This window comes from Rhinolophus hipposideros (assembly GCF_964194185.1).
Source record: "Rhinolophus hipposideros genome assembly, chromosome: 18".
NCBI classification, from domain to species: domain Eukaryota; kingdom Metazoa; phylum Chordata; class Mammalia; order Chiroptera; family Rhinolophidae; genus Rhinolophus; species Rhinolophus hipposideros.
In genome coordinates this window covers 43,314,751-43,330,896 of record NC_138064.1, presented here as the reverse complement: position 1 = coordinate 43,330,896, position 16,146 = coordinate 43,314,751, and the positions used below count along the sequence as shown (strand labels likewise).

At 36.8% G+C, this 16,146-nt stretch overlaps 1 protein-coding gene across 3 annotated transcripts in view; it reads right to left on the bottom strand.

Annotated features, from left to right (window-relative positions):
* The window catches only part of SEMA3C (semaphorin 3C), a 183,011-nt gene that overhangs the window by 89,741 nt on the left and 77,124 nt on the right, over positions 1–16,146 (bottom strand). For all 3 annotated transcript variants that reach the window (XM_081080112.1, XM_081080114.1, XM_081080113.1), the window contains 2 exons: positions 7,595–7,755; positions 6,434–6,496 (listed from right to left, as the gene is read on the bottom strand). In XM_081080112.1, coding sequence (XP_080936238.1) covers positions 6,434–6,496; positions 7,595–7,755 — 224 coding nt within the window. The remainder of the gene's footprint in view (positions 1–6,433; positions 6,497–7,594; positions 7,756–16,146) is intronic.

The window sequence follows — 16,146 nt, the reverse complement described above, 5'->3', positions numbered from 1 at the left end:
CACTATGCAGCTTTTCTATAGGAAGAGGTTTATTCACCCTGAGACAGATTCCCATGCGACCTGATGATGCTCAGTGTACTCCTCACAACCACCCGACAGAGACAACACAAAAGGAAAAAGGAATCAGTTGAGTATCAAAAATTGTGCCCTCGGTCCTTCCCATTTTCCATTGTCTTAGTTTCTGTCCACATTGTTTTGGATCTAGACCACGGCAGTTCTGTCAATTCCATTCAGCAAACATTTATGAACGCGGTGTAGGCAAGCGCTGAAAACATTGCTAACAACACTGGAATGAATGCATTCACTTCCTGCTTCCAAAGAAAGGAGGGCATACTACCTCAGGTTGTGGTAGAGGCTAAAATAGGGTTTTGCTTTTCCAAGTGTGCTACAGAAGGAAAGAAGGGAGAATGAGTAATGCTGTACTGACAGTAAATGGTGTACTGAGAGTAAAGGTTTGAAACGGGTGTCTTTGGAGTTGAATTTGCAGCATAAGCTAGAGATTTTGAAAGGCAAAAACATAAGGAAAGAAGATTCTAACAGAAAAAAAGAGCATGCACAGAAAAATGGAAGCATGACAATGCATGATTTACTTGGGAATAGTGCTTGGAGAGGATAGACGATTATTGTCTGATGAAACCAGAGAGGCAATTAGAGTTGGTCTGTCATCACGCCACAGTCTTCAGATGGGCATAGAGAGTGGATTTAAGTATACAAATCTCAGAGCCAGCTGACCAAGTTTCAAACCCTGGCTTTATCTTTTGTTAGCTATTTGAACTCAAGACATTTATTTAGCCTGTCTGTGCTTCAATTTTTTATCTGTAAATGGTGATGATAATATTGGTTGTGAGCGATATAACAGTAAAGCATCTGAAGTAGTATCTGGCACATAATAAATACACACAGGGTTAGACCTTAGATTCTTTCCTACATGCACATAGTCCTGATTCCAGTTGTCAGTACAAACCTGTGAGGTGAAGAGGGCATTTGTCCTGCACAGAGCTGAGTACAGGCTCCTACCACAGCAGACACCCATCAAGGTTTGGGGAACGAGATTTCAGTGAAATTCAGTACCACGTATGCTTTCTTTTTATTGTTTAACTCTGTTTCAAAACTATTTCCTGGTACAATGCTGAATGAAAAATCAGGCTGCTAATATTATACAAAACACAATACCATTTTATTTATATACATATGAGGTCTGACAACTAAGTTCGTGAATTTTTTGCAATGATGTCGCTAACCTTTTTTGATATCAGAGGGATTATTCATTATGAATTTGTACCAACCGGACAGTTAACCAAGTTTCTATTTCGTAGTGCTGAAAAGCCTGCATGAAAAAGACAAAAATGACCTGAAATTTTCACCAGCAATTCATGGCTCTTGAATCATGACAATGCATCAGCTCACACGGCACTGTCTGTGAGGGAGTTTTAGCCAGTAAACAAATAACTGTATTGGAACACCCTCCCTACTCACCTGATCTGGCCCCCAAAGACTTCTTTCTTTACCTGAAGATCAAGAAAATATTGAAAGGAAGACATTTCGATGACATTCAGGACATCAAGGGCAATAGGACAACAACTCTGATGGGCCATTCCAGAAAAAGTTCCAAAATTGCTTTGAAGGGTGGACTAGGTGCTGGCGTCAGTGCATAGCTTCCCAAGGGGAGTACTTTGAAGGTGATGATAGTGATATCAGCAATGAGGTATGTAGCACTTTTTCTACGATGAGTTTGTGAAGTTAATTGTCCCACCTCGTATATGTCATATAATAAAATGCTGTAAGGATATACCCCCAATTTTTAATTTATCATGTTTGGATACGTAATTTATTTTATTTACTTCACAGTAATACACCATTTACTGTGTGCTGTGTACTGTTCTAAACTCTCTACAAATATTAATTCATTAATCCTCTTAACAACCCAGTAAGTTGGGTACTATGAGTATGCCCATTATACAGATAAGAGGACTAAGACACAGAGAGGTTAAGTGTCCAGGGTCAAAGAGCTAATAAGAGATTGTTTTATGTTGCTTTCCACATGCTTTTCTAGGCCTTCAAAGATTCTGTATCGAACATATATTAGTTATATAATTTAAAAATAGATGTTTTTAAAAATATATCCTGGAGCACAGGTGAATCAGGCTTTAAATATTGAATTTTCATGGCCCATATTATATAATGGGGAAAAATTACATCATGTTTTTCTTCTTGACCTACACTTCTTTGTTTTAGGAATTAAATCAAGGTATTTTGGTAAATGTATTACTAAAGAAAATGTATTTTCCAGTACTTAGGACCCTTTGGTCACAAGAAAAAGGGAAACTGATAATTTACAATTAATAAATTAAGTTTGACATTGTGTGCATGTAATGAATATATGTTTTATATGCCTAAATAAATGTAATCCTGCTTAATTTTCCAATGATACCTTAGAGTATATACTTAGAACAATCATTATACCCTATCTCATTGGATATATTTAACAGCGTGTCCTATCGTTTAAGCTCAATGTATTTAGAACATGAGTAAAATATTAACATTTAGAAATAAATGAAGCATGTAAGAATGTGAATACATTGGAGTAGAAAAGAAAATGGGAGATAGGTTATAGTCTCTTTAGCTGAGGCAGAAAATTAGCTACACTCCCACCAAGATCATTTTTTTTTTCTTTATGATTATTAGGTAATTATAGTATTATGATATATGATTCCCTGGGGTCAAACTTTAAATTATATTGAATTATTTTAAAATAATTATTTTTTTATAACTTTAAAATCTGATATAAATAAAAAAAATTCAAGGACTAAGGTGCTTGATTCTGGGTTTAATTTTTTCTTTCAGTTGTTACAGCAGTTTGGATTTTAATTATCCCTAGTTTATGTTTTGTTTAGTAGATGATTAATATAACACTTAAAAAGCAAATTTTTTCATTTAACCAAAATGTGCATAAATAATGTGCATAAAATATGTGCATAATAAATTTACAACAAACATTATTAATCTAAGGACATTAATAAATTCATCATCCACTGTGTGGATCCATCAACATCTGACAATCGCTTGGAACAGATTCCCATGCTTGCTTGCTTCCATCTCCATTTTTTTTTTTTTCAGACCTTGTTTAAATTTTATGAAGTAGCTAGATACAGACTTGGGCCCTGGGGATACTGACACTTACTGATACAAAGTATTTCCAATCATGAGGGGAGAGTTACAGCTAAAAAAGTTGGTGACGTAAGTGCTAGAGTGTTTCAGGTGCACACACAGAGGAAAGCCAGCTCAGTCCAAGGTGGGGAGAAAAGACTCTCCAGAGAAGTGACATCTGCACTCTCTTGAAAGAATGAGTAGATGATTCCCAGGCTAAAAATATAGGAAGATAATTAAACAACAAGAGAATTACATGTAGCATGTACCAAAGGCTGAAAGAGGGAAAGGGTAACAGTATCATTAAAATAAAATATGGGGAAATGTTAGCACAAGACCACATAGTTGCCATCACGTCTAGCAAGTCTTTCCTAAGCATCCCAGTTACCATGTGTTTTTTTCTTTGCCTTTCATGTGTTTCCTGAGCATTTACCATATTCTTCCTAGTGAGGCGGCATGTTTTATCTGCTAAGGGTGCAGGATCTAGAGCCATATGTGCCCGTTAGACAGTGCCCCCCCCCTTGCTAGCAGTGCAGCTTTGAGTAAGTTCCTCACTGTCTTAGTGATTCAGTTTCATTATTTTAATAATATCCATCTTGTAGCATTGTTATGAGGATTAAAATAAGGCACTTAGAACAGTGCTTTTTGCCCATTCCATTAAATGTTGGCTATTGTTATTTGATAATTATTGCATATATGTCTCAGAATCTCTAGTATATTGTAAAGACTCTTAACGGTAGTAACTCCATCTTATTCATCTCTGGTTTCTTCACAATAACTGATCCATGCCAATTAAAATATTCAGTTCCCACTTTTTTTTTAAAATGTGGGACTATGAAGTAACTATATAAAATATGAAGTAATTAGATATTTAAGATATTTATGCCAAAAGAGTTGAGATTTTTTTAAATATGTGGTTTCATTGAAAAGTGTAATGAAAATATGTTGTTCTGTAGAACTTCTACAGGCTTATTTAGCTTAATTTTTCTACCACTGGCCTTTTTCCTGCAGTCTGATTAAAGGGCATGCATGAAATGAGATGGATTTGTCAAACATTCTCTTCTCTCACGTAGACAGAACATGTATTTGAAAGAATTAGTTTGATTATTATTCCCCAGGACCCAACGATGTTGGCTGTAGTAGAGCAGAATCTTCCACCGGTTACTCATGTTGTATGTACTAATTGGCTGTGAAGCAGAATTTAAAGATATCTATGAATGATATTACAGCATGGTGAAACTATGGGAAAACATAAGCATGCACTGAAGATTTCATCTAACAACTTTTATTTATAAGAATGCAATTGACAGAGCATTTCTATTTTGCCAAAGGAAGAAAGAACTCAAATGAGTTGGCTAAGATTCTTCAGAAAATCAACAGCAATTTTTGGAATGAGAATGTGAAAAGGAATCCAAATCCTACATAATCTGCCTGTGGTAGTTTGTATGAATGGAAAGTAAAAGTCTTTTTGAACAAAGGACAATTAAATCCTATAATTATAGCCACAGGATATTATTGTGGCAAAAAGCAAGTCATGATCGGATACAAATCAGTCCGAAAAATATACACATTAGAGAGTGAAAGAAAATAATTTAATTCATGCATAATTAAGAAAATAATAGCTTCACGGGACAAAAAAAAAAAAGTACTCTACAACATTATACTTCATTCTACTGTTGGTTCCCCAGGAGGCAATTGGAATGTATGCTTTTGAATGTTTCTTCCACATTTTTTCTCTATTTTTTCCTCTAGATTGTGGTCCAGAAAATCCTGTGGGTACCAAATGTGCTCCTGCAAGCTCCTTCCGTCCACTTTAAAATTCCTCTTATAAAGTGAATTGTGAAACTGAACAGGTGAGACCCAGAGCCCAGTCACTCCTGGTGAGACCTCTTGCCAAGAACACCCTCCATTGAGACCTAGAGATTCTACACTCCAGGGTCTTCTAGAGCCCAGGCTTGAGATTGACCTTTGCAGAATCTTCTACCTGGGACAGTTAAGAGGCAATAAAAATAAGTTTCCATGGTTTCTCTCTCCAAAAGGATTAGTCTTTTCCTTGTTTGAACCAACTTGATGAATCTCCGAAATGTCACCAACTCAGGGCACAGCCTTGTCCCTGAAATCAGCATTTCTTACCTGTACACTTATAATGATGGGTTTAGTCAAAAGTTTTGACACTAAGCCAAGGCTATTATTTGTTATGACCTCAGATCTAATTGTGTGTGTGTGTGTATACATTTACCAATTTTGCTACCCATTCACCATATTTCAATCTCATACCTGCATTATCATGTATTTCCATGCTTATTTGGTTAATGTTGACATCTCCAACAAGATAATAAAGTTGATGAGAGCCAAATATGTCTATTTTGGCACAAAATTAATACTATGCTAGATGTATTAATAGATGATCAGTCGATATGTGTTAAATTAATGATTGAAAGAATGAATAGATGAATGAAGAAACTTTTTTACCAAGTCATTTGTATAAGATTCGGTGATTTTGATACTTGGATCCATTGTGTTATTTTTCATGATTTGAGATAAGAAGGTGAAATGACATATATGGTTCACTATAAACATCAAATGGTTGCGTGCATTAAAGATCTGCTCCATATATTTCTCTTACAATATTCAAGAAGTCTGTCAGTTTCAGCAAGATGTTTATAGGAATCAATACAGAGTTATTCCTTGACTTTATATGGACTCCTACATAAAGGAATACGATTTGTACAAGTGTTGCACACTGAAAATTTATTGATATTTATTATCTGCCTCGGCTTTTGTTCCTTGGCTTTTTGGTTAATTTTAATTAATAAAGATACCAATCATCACTAGTGACTTATGCTTCTGGAATGTAGGCTAACCACAATCCTTTCGCTGAGAATCTTTCTTCGAAAAAGCCCACATGGTATCTGGGACTTGCTCCAGATAGTTGCATTATCATTATTTCAGCAGCCTGCTGAGAATTCCACAGGTTGAATCCACTTGGAACAAGGGTTATTACTGAAATCCATCATGAAAAGTGTCAGGGTGCAATAATGAAAGCAAAGCAGGAAATTTTTACCCAGTCAGGGATTTCTAAATTACAGTGTTTAAGAGCTCCAATCACTTTGCATTTACATTTCTTACCATGTGTCCAGCAGAGGATTTAAAACACCAACACCCGTTGTCTCACTGTTGGCTGCACTCAAGGTACATGGATTCAAAGACCAAATATTTAAGTTATGTTTTTTTGGGGGGTTTGTTTTTCTGTGTGTTTTTTTTTTTATGTTTTTAAAGCACTCACTGTGGGATCTTTGCCAGCCATTTTGCACTCTTCGACCTTGATTGTAGATGCTGGCCAGAAAACCTGCTCAGAAAAGGAAAATAAAGATTGTATAAATCTCACTTGTATATATGACAGCTCAATGCTCTTCATTTACTTTATGCTAACAGATTTCTGTAAGGTATGTCTATATTCATATTTCAAAATGCTTTCTTCTTTTATTTTATGAACTTAATATTTTCTTATTTTACTCTAAAAGTTATGTTTTTATTCCTTCCATTAATTTTGCTTTCAACAACAGCCTTTCAATATTATGTGCCCATTTACTAATGGTATAATATAAACATAATGCCATTAATGTGTGCAATGTAACATATATTTCCTTCTTTTTGATTTATAGTCCACTTTTCCCAACTGCTTATATCACAATGAATTTACATTTATATTGCCATCTCAGTTTAATATTATTTTTGGTAAACCACACGTTCGGGCTGGTAGAGTTCCTTAAAATGGGCCCCTAGATATGTCAACAGCAAAAATAACTTGGATACAAATATAAGAGAGTATCTCTCTGAAACTGTATTAGCATTCCAAGTCATTATAGCCTTGGGTCAGGTCTGGCAGTGATTATACTTTTTACTTGTCCATTGCCGATTGTTAAAATAATAAGTTCAGAAATCTCTTTGCTGCAATAACTTTATAATTAATCTACTTTTATTTCTTTACACCAGTGAAGCTCAATTTATTTCCTTGTTGTGAAGCAGAATGATGAATACAGGCCACACTTGATCACAGAACAGGCATTGAATCATGTGGCTTCTTTTAAGGCATTCTTGGATTCCACACAGATGACGTGGTAGCTCTTCCTTTAATCTGACCATTTTTTCATGCTACACTCCATGCTTTTCTCTTTCTCTTTCTATATCTGTATACACAGGAAATGCTTTGTCATTTAGCTTCAGGTTTTAGATTATTAAATACTATGAAATCAGACAAGGAGAATTGAATTGATTATATTTTCGATCCTTGAAATAAGTACTAACTTCTGATTACTTATTAACGTGTGGCCTGTGTTCTCTACTGTTCTAATGAAATACATAATATTTTTATTGTATTTGAAGTTTTTAAAGAAAAAAGGACACATGGGGATCAACACCGCCCTCGTGGAAGTAATAAACTTACACTCAAAGGTTCTTGACTTATATTGTTAATATTCAAGGAAAGAATGTGATCTTTGCTGCCCACATAGATCCGGTCCTGATCTTCATCCATTAATAATATCCTGTAGTCTAAAGGGTGGTGGGACAGGCTGAAGTGTTCAGAAGTCTTGGTTTCTCGAAGCTCTAAAACAGGGAACAAGACAAGTGAAAACAGAGCACCTTGGTTCTATGATTCTATTATTTTAATGAAAATTACCTTATAGAAATATTTACCAAAAAAGTAAAGACACCTTTTCCTCCTAAATTAATTTTAAAATAGAGTTGTCTCCGAAGAAATGTTTATTCCCTCTATGCTGAAGTAAAACATAAATCAATGAATGCAATGTTAAAGTTTATGATGATACAATTTGATCATAAATTATTCACATTTTGTAGGAATCTCAACTCAGTTTTATTCCTGGTTGTTGTTATCATCTCAAAACTAGTTAAAACAAATCAACCAAAAAATATATAGTAAGGGAGCAGACTAAACAACAACAAAAGAACCCCAACCAACCGACAAACAAACAATGACAGTGTTAATATCTTCCTAGCCTCTCTTAATGTTTCATTGTTGAACGCAATACATTGTTTCATGATTATTTCCTAAAGATTTACCTTACTTCCTCGACATAATTCTAACAAGCGGAACACATTTTTCTATAAATTAGTTTAAAAGAAACTTATTTTTTCCCGTTACACCTCATTCAGAAGGCAATGTTGTTCAAATGACAAAATGCTTATATATATATATATATATATATATATATATATATATATATATATATCAAAAGGATAAATATGAATTTTCAGATGTCCTGAATTTTTCGATTTTAGTATCTCAATTGTCAGTGACTAACGGTCATTTACCTTCTTTTATATTAAATGTGCCTGTATAGTTCAACATTGAAGACAATGAATTTACCACGACAATAAAATTTTTTAAAAAATCAATAACTATAGAAGATTCAATTTTCTTTAATGTCAAAATGCTATTTTGCACAATTTAAGACTTTTCCATTCATTCTTTGTTCTTTTAATTATGATCCTAACAGAATGACAAATTCTATAAACGTGTCTGCTTTCAGGGATTTCTGTTTCAATGATGAACTATTTCTAAATTTTCTGTCATTGAATAACAAATACATTTCTAGAAATTCTGAAAGGGCTGTGGTGTGACTTAAACCAAAATTGGAAATTGTAACAATTCTTATAGGACGCCATGAACTACATTCTGTGAGCACTTGGGCCATATTTTACCTGTGAAGATAGAGAGAAGTCACGCATCTAACCTATTTTCTGGGAATATCAGTTTAGAATGTCTGCCATAATATTTTTCAAGAACTTACATATCTAGCCAATAATCTGAAAATGCCACTGAGATTATGAAGCTAGGCTATGGCGTCTAACTTCCTGTGACATTGAACAAGTTACTTAGCCTTTCTGTGCCTTAATTTCCTAAATTTGTAAAACGCTACAATAATAGTGCCTTCTACCAAGAGTTCCCGTGGAAATTAATTGATTTAACACATGCAAATATTTTAAATGAGTGGAAGAGGAAGTATTCAATAAAGTCTAATAATTATTACTATTAGTATTGATATTATCAAGTTTGAATCATGTTATAAGAACATATGGAATTAGATAAAATACATACAAGTATTTTCCTAGTTTGTTTGTTTTTTTTTTTTAATTTAAGGAGCAAGATCCCTAAAATTACTAACAGATGACCTTAAAAGATAAGCTCTAATATTCTTTCCATCTGACAGTAAAGTATAGGACTGTTTATGTGAAAAAAACTATTGAGAAATTAGAAAAACTTTTTCAGAAGAATCTTGAGCAGTCGATCATTAGAGGGTACAAGAACAAAATACACTGAAAGATTATTTAAACAAGGCACTACAGAACAAATCTTTGGAAATGGGGGATCTGAGATGCTGAGCACTGCAGCGTGCAGACCGAGCGCTGAGACCCACAAGGCATCACAGACAGGCAGTGCAGTTGGCAGTGGTTGTGCCACGGGCCTAGGAACTGGAACAGCTTCCTTCAGGAGGAGAGCAAGAAAGTGTAGTGGATTTCATCGGGCAAAAGGTCAGCTCCTGCTAGACCAGAGGTTATTGCTGACATAGGAAAGAAAATCCAAATGCTCAGAACATAAGAGAGAAGAAAGAATCCAACAACTATCTCTCAAAGGTTGGAGAAGACACAAGCTGACTTGATTTTGACTAAAATCCAGGGTATTTATACAGTTTACTTTTATCCTATGGTGCAGATTCATGGTTGGGTAATTTTTCTGTAAAACACATCAAGAGTAGGGTATAGCGTAGGGTGCAGAATAGATGTTCAACAAATACCTCTTCAATAAATAACTCTCCAGACGAAAGACATAAATCGTGACTGAGTTCAGGGCCTCCGGCACTAACCACTGGAATCTGAATCCTGGCTCTGCCATTTCATTTCTTTATGTACTTGGCACATGTCTTTATGCCTCTGTACTCCAGTGTTTTCATCTGTAAAGTCAGAATAATAACAGTACCTACATAGTAGGGGTGTTGTGAGGTTTCATTGTTAATGTACATCAAGTGCGCAAAGGGTGCCTGTCCTGTAGTGCCATGGGTTTACACGGGTTACCTTTTGTTAGGACGTGGGAGAAGACATTCAGCTTCAGCCAGCAAAATAAGTAGAACAATTCCTTCCAAGGGGAGAAAATATGGAGCAATACATTTCCTGATTTATATTTATTAATATATTTAATATTTCATTTTTTTCACATGTAGAATAATCTACTCAAATTATTTGAGCAGACGAGTAACATAAAATCATTTTTAAGGAAAGTAATTTTTTGAGTGTGCATGATAATTTTGGAGTATGTGAGACTAGAAAACTAAGAGATGTTGTTCCAGATATGATGTCAATAAAGACCTGATATGCTAGAAATGAAAGGGAACAGTTGATGTGAGGAATGCTTAAAATAAATGATTTGGAATGACTTTATATAAAGTTAGTCTTGGGGTAAAAGGAATATATAAATGCTCCCCTCCCTAAAATTGTAAACTAAGAACAGGAGAAATGAACGTGCCTTTACTACTTTGGTGGGGATTCAAAATTTCTTTGGGGGAGAGATCACTTGAATGTTGGTAGATTAAATTCAAATAAAAACAGACATGTCTCACGAACATGTAAATTTAGATAACCAGTTTGCCATTAGAAATATTAAATCTGCCAGTAGAGATTTCCAATTCTTCTCATGAATTGTGTGAAGCTCTCAGAACAAGCAGATAGTTTTGAGGAAGAGTAAGTCTGAAGTGAAAGCAAAGCAAAGAGATGAATTGATTGTTAGATCCAAAGACAGTAGCTCTGTAATTGAAACTGAGAGCGAATCGCGGTGTAGAGGCAATGGTGTGATATTGTGGAGCGATTACAGAATTGGAGTCATACAATTCTGAGTTGAAATCCCAGCTTTATCACTTACTAAACATGCAATTTTAAGATAGCTACCTTACTTCTCCCAGTTTTGATTTCCTCATGTATAAATTGCTTATATTAACAGATAGCTCAAAGGATATTCTAGCACCGGCCATAACAGAGGATCAACGTATGCTCTTTTCAGTGGAGACACCGTTGACCCTTTGTCTAAAAGATATTTTCCTTTCTCTCCTGTTGGCAGAGCTGATCTATAACCATACTGGTCCCACCCCCAGCCAGTGAGTGGTTTAAATGCGGCAAGTTCTGGTCAATGAGATTTAAAGGGGAGCTTCCTGCCATGGGTATTACAAGAGGTCTCTTGGGTCTTAAAAACTGGCTCAAAAAAAGAAGTGATTTCTCTTCCTGCCTCTGCACACTGGTATGTGAACATAGGATACTTGTAGCTGCTTAGCTACCAAGAAGATTGCTAGCTAAGAATGGCAAGCAGAAATTTACAAAACAAAAAAAAAACAAGTTCCTTAATGTCCTGCGGAGCGGCCTGAGGGATCTCAGCTCCCACTACCCACATAAGAACGCAGGATATGACAAGGCCAAAAAGGAACACCCACAGAGCCATAGATGGGGGAGTCATACTGCTATATTCTCGCTGGCAGCACTATAGTCTCACTGGAGGCTGGATCCACACTGTCCGCAACCTGCCATCCTAACTGCAATCCGCGCTTGCCAACTCAGCCACCATCTTCTTGCTAGCCCTCCATTTTCTGGTAGCATAGCCACAGCAGTTATATTAGTGTCCAACGGCTCACTGGTCACAGCTGACGGCCAACTAGCGACAGCTGCTGGCCATCCAATCACAGTTGATGGCCATTTACTACCTGAGCCAGCACCTTTCTATGTGAGGCCGAGAGCCTGGAAACTGCATCCCTGGCTCTGTCCCCACACTTAAGAAATCCTTCAACCTCTGAACTAACCCAGGAACGGGCTCGATAACTAGATTACTTATGTTATATAATATTTTCAAAAATCCTTGCATGTTTTTAGGCACCTCGCATTGAGGCTTTCATTTCCTTTTGTTGAAATCCTTACTAACTGATACATCTTTGGAATGTTCACAGCCACTGACTACTACGTTCTCACCATGGTGTGTTTAGTTTGGGTATTTTTTTCAAAATGCTCTTTTGTTTTGTTTTCTTTTCTTTTCCCATCTCTTCCTAATTTGTAATAAAACAAAACCCAGAGTGTGATCTCAGCTGGGAAAATAGCCTCAACTGAATTCTACTTGTAACAAACGATGCCAGTTCTCCTCTTTACCTGTTTCATTAGAAAATAATCAATTTCTTGCATTAATTCAAATACCAGAGGGGGTAATAACTGCATTAACTTAAGACCTTTCTGATCGAAGGGTTTTATCTATTTTTCTGAGCCATAAAGCTATGTTCAAATTTAATTACCTTTAACTCATTGACAGTTGACAGCTGTTAACCAAGGGAGATTTACTTTAGAAGTGCCCCTGTTAGAAGCCTAGAAACCGAGGCTATTTTGTTAAAGTGCTGTTAGTTAGCCATAATTGAACTTTGGGGCCTGGGAAACACACACACACACAGAAATAACAAACTTTTTTTTTTTTTTTGAGACTATAGAGATGAGTTCAAAGCATTGAGGATTTTTATCTATAAAAAGAATCACTGAAGAATCCATTATTTTGGTTTAATGTAGGTCCAACTTAAGTCAGTGAGTGATTCAATGATTTGGCCACAGAGTAAATGACTGATTTAATGATGTGGCTACAGAGAGAAGGAAATCACAATTACTGGTTTGTCATCTAAGCAAGTGAAAGAGTGGCACTGACCTACAGTTCTTTAAATCTTAATAACGATGTCATCCTTTTTTACAGCACTGGAGGTACAACTAGTTGTGTTATTTCTCAGGACATGCTCGGCTGATTGAGAAGGAACTTTGGCTGAGAGTATGTGGAACCAGAAAATGCACTGGACCCATAAAGGGCAGTGTAAATCCCTGGGAAAATCTCCTGGGAAACAGTATTAAAAAACAAAACAAAACAAAACAACAAACAAACAAATAAAACCCTGTATGCTTCTATCCTGAAATCTATATTATTGTAGCATTCTATGATGGAAAATTACTGTAATGCTTTCCATGTCAATGTTCTCTGAGGGGAAATTTGCAGCACAATATGCTTACCTGAAATTCATGTACTGACAAGGACTTTTCTTTGTAATAGAAATTACCGTGAGCCTTGAGAATTTAACCAAGGCTGGAAGAAAACACATTCCCCCAAACTATAAACCCTAGCAAAGTAAGTTTCTGGGTCCACCTGAATATAGTTAACACACGACTGTAGCATTACAGCATTGCTTAATATACAACAATGCATTCTTTCTGTCAATACCACTCTATCCTGAACCACAGTAAGTACTAACCTTTGTTCTCTGTTAACCCAGTCAATGATCTTCACATCTGAAATGACTTAAGTCAATAAGAACTCATTCATGTGCTCAGAAATGTGACTTTGGTGGAGAAGGGCAGAGAGTCTAGGGTCCTTTTTATGAATAATGTATATTTGTTAAACTGTGAGAAGGGGGACTCATTTACACAGAATTCTAAATTATGTTTGACCTTTTACAGATTTCAAAAATAAACAAAAGATTACTTGATTGAAAATCAACTCCAAGGGGTCTCTCTATTAGAAGCATACACAATGGTTATCCATTAATTATATTTAAAGTTCTTGATGGGCTATTAATTTATGTATTTAACACACATTTATTGAGCTCTTATCACAGCAGGCTAGATACTTGCTCAAATAAGCGGATGTAAATATGAAGATACCATGACCTTACGACAATTCCAAATCTCACCTTACATTTTGTTACAGTCATGCATCACTTAAGATGGAGATACATTCTGAGAAAGGAGTCTGTAGGTGGTTTTGTCATAGAGTGCTTATACAAACCCAGTGGTACAGCCCACTACACACCTAGGCTATGTGATATATAGCCTGTTGTTCCTAGGCTACAAACCTGTACAGCAGGTTACTGTACTGAATACTCTAGGCAACTGTAACACAATGGTATTTGTGTATCTGCACAGAAAAGGTATAGTAGAGGCTGTGCAAATCCACCCACAAGCCCTGGAGATGCAAGAGAAGGGCTGTGGAGAGAGGCACCCTGGGAGGGAGAGTAGATGTCAGGAGGAGAGAGGGAGAATGGGAGAGAGAGAAGGGAGAGAAGGGGAGAGAAAGGGAGAGCACATCAAGAGACCCAGAGAGATAAAGCTTGAGATGAGTATAAGAGGGAGAGGGGGAGGAGAGAGAAGGAGAGGGAAGGAAGGAGAGGGAGGAAGGAAAGTGAGTGTGTGTACATGAGTGTGTACTGCCTGTGGGTCTGTGCGTGCAGGGGGTGCTTCCGGCTCCCTTTCTCCCCGGCCTGCTCCTCTCCCTCCCTGGACAACTCTTTGTCCCAGCAGCCAGCGCGGTGGGCGGACAGCATGGTGAGATTCCTAGTCTGTTTAAACCACCCAGAGCTAGCAGTCAGTACTGTAGTTGGGTCCAGCCTTTTCTTTCAACATCACAAACTTTTGGCTGATAATCCATTATAATCTTATGGGAATGCTATGGTATATGTGGTCCTTGACTGAAATATCCATTGTTACGTGCCCCACACTGTTCTGTTTGGCTAGCCCACTTGAAATTCTCACCCTAAACCTCAGCTCTCCCTCAGGCAGAATGGACATCTATATTTCAAAGTAATAAATCCTTAGGATATCTTTTATTTCAGAGATATTGCTACCCACAGAATAATTCCCTCCCCTAAATTTTTTTTTTCATAAATTTATTTATTTATTAGTTTCAGGTGTACAAAACAAGGCAACACCTAGACGTTCATCATCCACATCCCCCACACCGTGAACCCCCCTCCCCCCATCCACCATCCCTCCGACCCCACACCGAACCATCACATTCCCTCCCCTAAATTTTTATCTCAGAAGAATTAAGTAGAGTGGGATTAAGTGACCCAACCTTTCCCTGAGGCTATTTTGAAACTGGATTAGAAACTGAACTTCACCTGTCCTTTCAGGACAAACCGGCAGATAAAGACAAAAGCAGTAAAACTTCAGGCGGACTGTAATAGCTCCTAATTCCTAAGGCAGAGAGAGACCAGAAAGCCTGTTGTTAAAACAAAAAAAAAATACAAAACAAAACAACAACAAAAAAAACACACACTTGCTCAAAAATAAGAGTTGCAAATAACTACGGCTTGTGGGTTTACCAGTATGAGTGACTTTTCTAGGTCTTTATAAAATTATTTCATTTAATTTGCATTCTAAGCCTTTGCATTAGGCCTTGACATTATTCCTGTTCCACACAGAAAGACACTGAAATTCAGCTAATTCTAGCAATCTAAGCAAGGTCATAAAGTAAAGAGTAGAAGAGTCTAAAGCCATGATTCAAAGCAGGGTGGGGTGCTTACTCTGTGAATGCAATCGGATACCCTCTTGTTTTTCAAATCAGACAGACCATTTCAACACCTACATGTTGGGGTTTCTATCATGTTCTTTCCCCTGCACATGAGTCTGAGCAGTATTAAATGCAGCATAAAAAGTGCCTCAGCCTCTCAAATTTTCTGTCAGCTTGGGGAGCGAGGTGGGGAATAGGGAGACTATGCTCTGACAACTTGAGAATGATGAAATTCTCAGAGATGCTGTTCTCACTGAATCGTCATAGCAAATGTGAGAAAGGCTACATGGATGTGAGAGTGAAGAGTCAGACAGAGTCTCGTGTAGAAGGTAAAAGGTTCCACTTTTCTGTTTTTGGATGGATGGGCATGATTAACTGAGTGGGAGCAAAATGCCAAAAGGACGGAAGAAGGAATGAGAACAGTTCTGTTCAGTGAGCCTGGCCAGTCAAGTGCAACAGCGAATACAGACTGTATCACCCGGGTGTTCCTCCATAAGAGGGAAAATTAGCTTGTATACAGGAGCCTTTGGGGAGGATGATTCTCATCCTGGTTTGTCCCAGACAATCCAGTCTGTGGCTGTTTTCTCAGCACATAAAAGATTGCACTCAAAAGATTCATGGTTTGAATGTTA